Consider the following 11,121-nt stretch of genomic DNA (forward strand, 5'->3'; position numbering starts at 1 on the left):
GTCGACAAAAACATTTGGAACGTGCAGTTGAGTACACTTTCGCCAGTTACCTCGCTCCCCTGCCTGCTGGGCAGCGCGCCGTGTAGTCGATGCCTCCATCACTTACCCCTGGCAGGGATGTACAGAGAAACAACGCTGATTGACTCCTCCAGGGGTGACTACTTTGAGTTCTGCATGGTTGGATACACGGCTACCAGTAATTTTTAAAAAACTACATTACTTTAAAGGCATGGACACCATTGGTAATTACTCAAAATAATTGTTAGCATAAAAACTTAGCAATGGAGAGCTGTTGATAGTAGAATTAGAACACATTGTGAGAAACGGCTCCCTCTGATCATGATTCGGGAAAGAAGTAATTTTCCACTAAAATATTTGATTTCGAGACCTCAGAATTAGATTTTGAGGAAATCAAGCATCTGAAAGCACACAACTTTGTGTGACAAGGGTAATTTTTCTCACCACTTTTAACTCGCAACTTCGACAGGGGCGTCAATCCGTCTTGAAAGTTTGGGGGGGGGGGACATAACATTTAAAGTGCGTGGGTTCCGATGCCCGCTTTAGGGCCCAGGGAATTTGTTTAGGCCGTAGATGCTCTCTGGTGCAATCTAGGGAGTCTGAGGGGTGATGTGCCCCCTCTCAGATGTTGGAATTTAATGCCTAGGATTTTAAGCTATGATGCACCTATTTTTGCTATCATGGTTATTGGTTAAAATAACTCAATTATAGCTTCGTACTGTCCATAATATTGTTTCTGAATTAGGGCCTATAATGCTCAGACGGCGTTTCATCCCTACCATCACCAGCATCTTCAAGACATTTTAGGGGAGGGTAGGGAGTGGGGTTGGTGGGTGTGGCACATCTATCAAAGATGGAGCCTGCTATAAAGCGGAACGCGAAGCCCTTTACGGCGTGGGGTGCAGGCCCGATGAAGGGCCCGGGAAAATTTTGCATTTTAGATGCTCTGTGATGCAATCTAGGGCCAATTTTGTGGGGGGACAACTTGTGCCCTCCAGGATTAATGCCCATTGGACAAAGGGTTTGGCCTTACACAGTGCAAAACTTGGGCTTCATGACAAAGGTGGTCAAAAATATGGGGGGGGGGGACATTTGATATTGTGTCCCCCACCCTCCAAAAGATGGGGGACATGTCCCACTGCCCCCCCCCCCCCCCCCCCCCCGATTGACGCCCATGAACTTCGCTTCGACGACCAATTGAGTTCAAATCTTCACAGGTTTGTTATTTGTGTTGAGATACACTGAGTGAAAAGACTGGTCTTTGACGGTCACCAATAGTGCCCAGCGTCTTTAAAAGTATGCACCTAGTTTAAAGAAGTCCACTTTCGGTTTCTTGCTTTTTGGTGGCATATTATTATTCATAAAACATAAGTCTAAATAAAATTAATGGCGGCACATGATGTTCACCTGACAAAAGCGGCAAATGTGTGGCCGCTTCAATGTTTTTATTTGGGGTCCAAATACAAAAATGAGGCTTGACTCTTTGTTTTGGGGTTGCTCAATTTACTCTGCCGACTGTAGTTTAGCTAATTCTTCTTTAAAGAAAACTTAAAACAGATCAGTATTTGGGACTTTTGGGAGGCTTGGTGACAACAACATACCGGGTAAAATCTATTGTTCTCGTTAATGTGAGCATGCTCAGGACTGCATAAGTGCATGGGTGCGTTCGTTTAGCTTCCCTGGGTGGACCCCGGTGTGTGGCATTTTTTTTTTTTGCAGGTCGAACGTGGGTAATTATCTGCACACGTTCGTCCTGGAAAAAGAAAATGCCACACACCGGGGTCGATCCGGGGAAGCTAATCGAACGCACCCACATGAAAACAAAGTACACGGAAAGTCTGCTGCCATCTAGCGTTCCAAAGTCTCCCATTCTTATAAATTCTCCTGTCAGATAACATATCAACCCATTTTATAAATTATTACTTTTGTAAAAATTTAAGAAAAAAAAAGAGAGAAAACAGTTTTTATGCACGACAATAAAACTTAACTGATGTTCAATGTATACCATGCACTAATTGTAAACAATGCTACACACTTAGGCCTAAACATGACTCAAACAAACCAAACCTTCCAATTAGAAATCCCTATAGACTTTCAAAAAAGAAAAAAAAAAAATTAATTAACAATACACCAGACCTTTTACATTAGAGTTTGAAGATAATGATGGTAGAAAGCTTCCCTTAAAATATAACTTACTGACGTGCTGTAGTTTTTGAGAAGTGAGTAAAACAATGCACGAAGAAGAAAAAATCAATTTCATTGAGACGAAAATTATTTTAGCATGTAAAACGTATTTACCAGTTATGGTATTTAATACCGCTGCTGGTAAAGAGACAACAAAAGATGAAAACAAAGCTCACCTTCAAAGAAAAAGTTTAGTTCTCTTTTTTTGTGCCAACGAAACAAAATAATTTTGTACTAAAAGGAGCCGTTTATTTCGTGCGTCATTTTTGTGTCATTGTTTCGAGCGCAATAAATAAAGAACTCAAATTATTTCTGAAGAACTCAAATTATTTCTGAAGAAAGTATTTCTGAAGAACTCCGTTTAGGTAATGTATAGATTTAAAGATTTTTAATAAGAATAAATACGAGTTTGCAATACATCGAGCGCGAATAATATTGCAGTTCTGGTCTAGCCACGGACTACTGTGTACACCAAGCAGCCAGGCTGATCCTCTGCCGTCAAGTCTCCAGGCTTTACATCGTAGAGCCTGCACTGACCGGAAGTCATGACGTAGTCGAAAGACCAACACCCGTTATTCATCTTACAACGCATGAAACATTGCATGGGCGACTTCATGTGAACGACCGACAGAGGGCGTGCGTCGGTGATATGTTTTCCCACGAACATCAATGTGGACATGCAGGTGATGGAGAACGAAGCGTCCACGATCATTGCAGCTGTAGACATACCAATGGCTGAGGAGTAAAACCAGAAAAAACATAGTAGTAGCGGGAATGCTTTGGTCGTTTGCGGGAAAGAAAAAAACTGTTCTTCGAGCTCAGTAAATTTGTTGTAGCAGTCCCCTTAAAAGTAAAAACACACATGTGTTGATTGATCCCACATTGATGCAATGACCTTGATTAGCAATAGGGTGATACACACATGTAATAGTTAGTTTATCAATCAAGGATGTAATGAATTAAATATTATTTGTTTGTCTTTTGCAGCATTCAGCAATGGTTCTCTTTAAGAAAGTACAAAATAATATTGTTCTTTGTCAATAACTCCTTTCATTTATGTCTTACTTGTCATTTGAAGGCAGGCTTCCATGGGGTACTCATCAACTATCACCTCGCACAGATTTAGGACATTGTGACCGTTGTCTTGACCATACATATGATCATCGTCGTCCACACTGACGTACCTGGCAATCACGGGCGGGTCGCACACAATCTGTATGTGTCCCCAAAGGATCGACGCTTGGTCTGATGTCACTGGTACCCCACACGCTGCATTGCTGAAAATGTCACTCTCTGTGCCTGCCCTTACGACGGCGCCAGACAATCGATTGTCTGTGAATGAAAAGTTAACATTGTATTCTCTGTTCAAAACTCTTTTGATTTCAGGATGTAAATTATGACTAAAATCAAACAATTTTCTCGAAAAAGTGTATTGCCTGATGCTTTGTTAATTTTATTATCGCCTATGAATTTGTTGTTACTACGCTGTTTTGGTCACTCAACTTTGCTGTTTCAATCGAGGTAAGTCGTTCTGCGTTCACATACAACTTAGTACTGAGTGCAGAATAAGCAACACGATCCACGTGACGCTAATGTTCGTCCGTAAAACCTACATATTTTGCCATTCACAAATTGGGTATAACAGGGGGAAAGGTTTTATTTATTTTACAAGACCAGAATGTCATTTAGTTCCCAGTGGCATACTCACACTTTAAATGCAAGAACTTTATGGCAAAAAAGCCTGTCGAAGACGGCTGAAAAGTGCAAATCGTGCGTGCGTCAATGGAATTTGACTTGTCTGACACATTGTCAGACGGTCGCTCTTTGGTCAATATTTCTTTGATCATCCAGTTAGAGCATAAGTTTTTACATCAATATGAGTAAGATGTATTAGCTGTTTAGGTGGACCTTTACTAGGTTGAAAATACACTCCCAGTAAGGAAATACGGCAAACATTATTACGACGCGCTAAGGGGTCTAAAATGCGCACTCACAGGAAAAGTGCAAATCGTGCGTGCGTCAATGGAATTTGACTTGTCTGACACATTGTCAGACGGTCGCTCTTTGGTCAATATTTCTTTGATCATCCAGTTAGAGCATAAGTTTTTACATCAATATGAGTAAGATGTATTAGCTGTTTAGGTGGACCTTTACTAGGTTGAAAATACACTCCCAGTAAGGAAATACGGCAAACATTATTACGACGCGCTAAGGGGTCTAAAATGCGCACTCACAGGAAAAGTGCAAATCGTGCGTGCGTCAATGGAATTTGACTTGTCTGACACATTGTCAGACGGTCGCTCTTTGGTCAATATTTCTTTGATCATCCAGTTAGAGCATAAGTTTTTACATCAATATGAGTAAGATGTATTAGCTGTTTAGGTGGACCTTTACTAGGTTGAAAATACACTCCCAGTAAGGAAATACGGCAAACATTATTACGACGCGCTAAGGGGTCTAAAATGCGCACTCACAGGAAAACATAATAAAAACAAAATTGAGCTAGACAATGAATAATACTTAAAGGCAGTGGGCACTATTGGTAACTACTCGAAATAATTATTAGCACAAAGCCTTACTTAGTAACGAGTGATGGGGTGCTGTTGATAGTATAAAACATTGTGAGAAACGTCTCTCCCTGAAGAAACGTAGTTTTCGAGAAAGAAGTATTTTTTTCCACGAATTTAATTTCGAGATCTCCGAATAAGATGCGGTCTCGAAATCAATAATCTGAAAGCACACAACTTCGTGTGACAAGGGTATTGTTTCTATAATTTGTTATCTCGCAACTTCGACGACTCGTGCTGGTGCAATATGTTGAGATACACCAAGTGAGAATACTGGTCTTTGACAATTACCAAAAGTGTCAAGTTTCTTTATTGTAACCGTTGTTTTATCCGTTGAAATATGCTGAGCGCTTGAAGTTATAACGTAAAACGTACAAAATGGGGGTGTTTTTACCCAGTTTTACTATCCAAAGAGTGCGTTCGGGAAAAAAAATCGCTTTTACAAGTGAACATAAGCATAACAAAATAGGACAACCGACAGGCTCGGTATTTTTCAGTAATAAAGACCATCATAAATTAATGTAATACATGTTTACAATGCCGTTATTAAAGGACGCGCCCAAACTGATGGACTTCGGCAGTGGCTGTAGCCATTATTCAAGGCGCACGCGGCACCCCCAGATGTCAAGCACGACCCAGAGTTATATCATAAGAACGACCCCAAAGCGCGAGCTGGTCTTTATTCGTGCGTGATATCATGGGGTGCCGCAGGCTACAGTGGATGAGGCTGTATCTCTGAAAACGCTTTTTCCAACGCTTATGCTGCATCCAACGGCCATAGCCATGAGCCGCAGTAGAACATCTGACGTCACAATTCGAGGCTCGTGAAATACGCCAGAGGTCTGCCGTTGAGCCCACGTCTATAATCACCTTTGACATCGCATTATGATGGCCTTCATGGTTCTATAGAGATTCGCAGTTAAATCCGACGTACATGTGTAAACATATAAACCAATATAGTCCTTATCCTTGCGGATAAGTACAGGGGACCAGTCTATAGCCGCTCGACTCGGATACGGCCACATATTGATCCTTCCGTGTTGATATCACGTGAACAGCGCGCCTGTGGGTCAAAGATAAAAGATACTGATATGCCTTGCAGTAACACTGCTGCGTTACCAAAGACACGTGCACGCAGTGATGTTTTTACTCAGCTTTTTCGTTCCATCCGAAAAGTACCATTGCACGCTGGCAGCGTGCAATCATAGAGCTATATATATTGACTAGAGCGCTAACTTGCTCCGCGTTTTGAAGCCACCCTGAGCGCAGACATGTTTGATGTGTTGCGTGACTACGGAACGATTTTAATTTTAAGAGAACACACATTGCCGCGATTTGTTTTTAATTCGGCATGTGCGCTTTCGTACGCGACTGCCCATTCGCGCACGTCCGCGCTACGAAAACCGTATGTTCGACTTGATTGATGTACTAAAAAAAGTGTACGCGCCTTTTAAACATGACGCACATGGCGCTCGCGGTTTTGTACGCTCATCAGCAGATTGTGCGTTCACATTTGCTGCATTTTTTGCTTCGATGACACATAGAAAAGAACAAACGCACTATCATGCAAATAGCCGTACAATTGCCGTACAAAATTTCAAGCTTTTGTATTGGTTTGTACATAAACATGGATGCGCCCACACGGCTTCAAAACCTTAGTGCGTGTATAACGGGGTGTTAGCGCTCTAGTCAATATATATAGCTCTATGCGTGCAATAGACCTTATTGCAGATAGCAATTTTGAACAACTGCATGCAACTGACTTCGACAAAAGCATGGACGACCTCCATGACAAAAGTAAGACATTTTTTTCTGTTACAAAACAGAGAAACATTGCCATGGTCATGATGATCGAGGACTGTCATGACTGTTTTACAAAAAATAAAAACATTTCTTATTCCTGGTCTAGATAGAGTCTAGATATAGCTCTATGGATAAAGCCCATCAATGGTTACATTGTCTTGATTCGATTGTATCTGTAATACAGATCAGCAATGACGTGGACGTAAATAGAATAGCTTTCAATCATGGTAGTTGAACCCTTGCAAGCGCGTCACATGCAGCAACTGATGCCACGCTCATCATGTTGGTGGTCAATAGGTTTACGTGTAAATGCCGCGTCGCCTAAAATGCGCACTTCACTGAATAAGACACGTTTACATTGACCACCAAAATGGTGCATCCAAGATTATTCTGATGATGACGTTAGGTGAATTGGGTTAAAACTCATGTACACTACATAACAAGAGTGGACCTGATAACAAAAGTCCACATAATGTAGGGGATTGAAACACTGTGTGAACTTGCACACATTCACACAGTGTTATTTGAAAGTGTTGAAGAATATGATGCCCCAACCCACCCACCCCAGTTATGCCAGTGTTTACGCCACATCTTCTCTGACAAGTCTCAATCGTGAGGGGCCCAAAATGTCTTACCAGTAGAGACTTGATTTCTGCATGAGTGGAATGATGTCTTGATTCTGCATGTCTGCAGTGAAGCATTCCAGACAGAATAGCGACTGGAGAATGGCGTTCATGTAACACGTATTACCAAGATTTGAGAATCTGGCGGAAAAAGTGCACAAATCAGACAAATCATCACCAACATTACAAACGGACACACACAAATACAAGTAAAAAGTAGCAATCCGGGAAAACAGCAATGAACATTTTTAAAATCAAGCTCTGTAAAAAAAGTTATGGGTATTTTCAACTAGCTTTCTAACAATGGTTTCTTGATGCTTTGAACTTTATACATGCGTCGAAAATTGCAAAAAGGCATTTTCCGTTTTCACAAACTGACACCAGATAATACAACAAATAAGCAAAAAATAAAAAGCACATTGCACATTGAGACATTTGAGATAAAAACTAATTAATGTTATTATTGTTATAGATGGTAATGTTACATTGGTGCTAAAGAATATTAATGCAGTACCCGTATTGGCAGTTCGAATCCTATGTTAACATCTATTATATCGTTGTGGTACCCGCTGCCAAAACATAGGATTCAAACTGCCTCTAGCTACTGGCAGTCACGGTAGTCTTATTGGTAAGACACTGCTCTAGAATTGCAAGGGTTGTGGGTTCGAATCCCACCCGAGTAACATGCTGGTGATATTTTTCCACAGCAATCGGGAAAGTACTGAGTATACAGTGCTAACACACATCGGTGAAAGGGTAAAAAAGTAATAATAATACTTTTTTTTTTAAGTGTGTGAATGACCTACCCTTGTAGACTGATCTGAGACGTCTTGACTGCTGTGGGGATGCTCTTCTGCCTCCAGCCGGGTAGCTTGTGATCGGGTACAACCTCTTTGAGTTAGAGACGCTCAGGAATCCAGGGGTACGCTTTACCGTGACGTTAGAGTTGGTTTGCCTGAGGGGACAAACAACATTAAGAATATGGGACTTGAGGCATTGCACGGTGGGGTATCAATAACCTAGGTATCAATGAGGGGACAAACAACATTAAGAATATGGGACTTGAGGCATTGCACGGTGGGGTATCAATAACCTAGGTATCAATGTTAGCGATAACAACATGCGTATCTACTTGCTAGGTAGATTTCCTACCTTCTGCCTAGGTAGTATTTAAGAAGCAGGACAGTTCTTTTCAGAACTGAGAAGTCTCCCCAATAGACCCTTTCCATGAAATATGTAAATTGTACATAGCGCGTGCGCACTAACGTTTTGGTTGGCAAAATGAGGGAGCATCGCTCTGTTTTTTTAAACGGTTAATGGGTGCGTGACGCAGACGCGATTGCGCGTCTGCAACCAACAGGGTCTGTACGCATGCATGAATGTAATTAGCATATTTCATGGGTAGGGTCCATTCAGAGAATCTAATCTGAGGTAGTAGAGAAGTCTCCCGAATTAAAAAAAAGTTGTTGTGCTCTAAAGAAATCAACATCAGGTTGTGAGGACAAATAGAACTAATGCCATATAAAAAATAACATGTTTTTTTTAAGGCCCCACTTTAAAAAACCCAATAAACTCACCTTGATTGTAGCATAGAGCATGGAGCAATAAACTAGATTTTTGCTCCATGCATAGAGTAAGATGATTGTAGCAATGCATCCGTGGCAGAGTAACCAGCAATCTGGCGCCCTCTACTGTAGAAAGCTGATGCATTGGAAACCGGCTTGGGGGCAGCTGCAAGTCAGGGTTTAAAAAAAGAATTCACTAGTATTCTCATACTTTGTATTGTTACTAAAAATGACACTTCATCTAAGCCCTAAGCGGATATAGGCACGGGAAAATTCTGCATTTTAGATGCTCTGTGGTGCAATCTTTGGTAAATTTTGAGGGGGGACATTTGATATTGTGCCCCCCTCCCCTTGTCACGCCCCCCCCCCCCACCCCCACCTATTTGATGCCCACCACCATTAGTTGGATTTGAAACTTTGTATGGTGGAATTGTAACTATAAGAACATTTTGCGATAACCCTATGTGAATCTCTTTATGAGTAGTGTTGGTTCGGAAAAGAACTATTGGTTAAAGACTCATGTTTCTATTAATATACGCTGATCATCTACAGGAGAAAAATCATAAGAAAGACTGTACTTACTGTTTGTCTAGACGCTACTGCTCGTCGAAAGTACTTCAGTAGGGTTCTCTACGCAACCTAAAATAAACGACAAATATCGGACAAATTTACATCAGCTGTGTAGTTGCACGTTTTGTGTGCATTTGATCACTAGGCATAGTTAATTTTTTACAGTATTACATTTGAGAACCACCAGTTCTTTAAAAGCTCAGATATGCCTAGTTCATTTTGATGGGTCATAATAAATAATTTGCAGAAAATAATTAACTATTTGTCTTTTTAACGACAAATAAAGCATCAAAGTCTTTTGGGAAAAGAAATTACACACAAATTTCACAAGTACCTACATGTGAGGTGAAACTAAACATGGATTGGAAATCACTAACAAGGCAATTATTTTTTTAGAAACCTCTTTCATCAGTGAAAAGGGTACAAAAGAATTTAGGCATTGCATGGTGAGGTATCAATATATATTTGGTTTGCGGTAACACCATGTGTGTTTCTACTTGCCAGGTAGAGTTTGTTCTTAGAGAACTGTCTTTCTTTATTCTACTACCACAAAGAGTAGATTATCAGATTTTAGAGAGACTTGTTCTGAAAAGAACTGTCCTGCTTTGTAACTATACCCGGGCGGAAGGTATAGAAAATTGGCTGGGACAACTACTTTAGCTTTATAGGATCATAATTAACTGCACTACCGCGGAGTCAATCTCTTGACGATGACTAGAGCAAGCTAGTCAAAACGTTGAGACCAATTCAAGAACTGGATAGTGATTTGGTTCCCTATTGGGCAATCCCTATAGGCTTCTGCTTGCTTTTTGTTGATATGTCTCTAATTATTTTACTAATAATGTAAAAATTACACATTTCTACTTATTGTTGCTGTGTGTTTTGAAGTTTTTAAAGCCTAAGTGAATAAATAAATAAACAAATAAATAAATTACTTGATGGATTGGAATTGGACCAAAATTAAGTACAGTTTCAAGAAAAAGGACAAAGCTTTATGGAAAGATTTCTCCAAACTGTAATAACCTGGTTGTCTCTTCGTCTTTTATCCATATGCTTCAAGTCCTCTGCATTCTTCTCACTCAGCCTCTTCCTTGATTCAACCTCTTCCCTGCAAACAGTCAATCAAAACAAACAAAGCTCGGTATTATAACACCAAACTCACAAATCTCAACTCATGTTAATCCGGCATGGGTAGGCCTATCGTCTTCTTGATACTCCAAGAGTTTATGAAGACGCACCAAAAATTCAATCCATACTCAGTGATACCGCCTCTTGAAATACATAATTCTAAAAACTCCCCCTTTCTGGAGCTCCAGCCCTGGCCCCACGCGTCGACCTGGTATTCTTTAAAAACGTGAGAGCCCATAATTTAATAACAACAAGTGTTATGCCTCCTGCTGGCATTTAGAGAGAGAGAGGGACTCGGCTTGTATCATGAACTTTGGTAGTTTTAATCACGTTAACACTTGGCTGCCATCTTGATGGAAAGGGGTACATGAGTAGGGGTTAGACTCTAGAGGGCGCTAGTCCTGTATGTATGCATGTGTGAATGTGACATCCCCTTTTCTTTAAAGATTAATACAATGGAAATGAAGATTAATCTCAAATCTTTTAAATCAAATGTTCATTAGTCCAGTTTTTTCCTTAAAAAGTTCAGTCCTCCGGAGAAACATTGTTCTGTTTAAAAGAGTCCAGGTTGATTAAACTTACAAATTAAACTGTTCTTTATTGTATGACTGTGTGTCTGATTGTGTGTTTTTTTGTTGTGTTTAGTAACATGATGGTATGTTG

The 11,121-nt window shown here is 40.5% G+C and overlaps 1 protein-coding gene across 1 annotated transcript; it reads right to left on the reverse strand.

The window, feature by feature from the left end:
- Window positions 1-2,255: 2,255 nt before the first annotated feature.
- LOC117294925 lies at window positions 2,256-7,300 on the reverse strand. Its single transcript, XM_033777473.1, has 3 exons — window positions 7,208-7,300; window positions 3,268-3,534; window positions 2,256-2,937 (listed from the first exon to the last, which is right to left on the reverse strand). Exons 2-3 carry the CDS (start codon window positions 3,356-3,358, stop codon window positions 2,651-2,653), a joined length of 378 nt encoding a protein of 125 aa, XP_033633364.1. The 5' UTR covers window positions 3,359-3,534; window positions 7,208-7,300; the 3' UTR covers window positions 2,256-2,650.
- Window positions 7,301-11,121: the final 3,821 nt, after the last annotated feature.

This window comes from Asterias rubens, chromosome 9, assembly GCF_902459465.1.
Source record: "Asterias rubens chromosome 9, eAstRub1.3, whole genome shotgun sequence".
Taxonomy (NCBI): Eukaryota; Metazoa; Echinodermata; class Asteroidea; order Forcipulatida; family Asteriidae; genus Asterias; species Asterias rubens.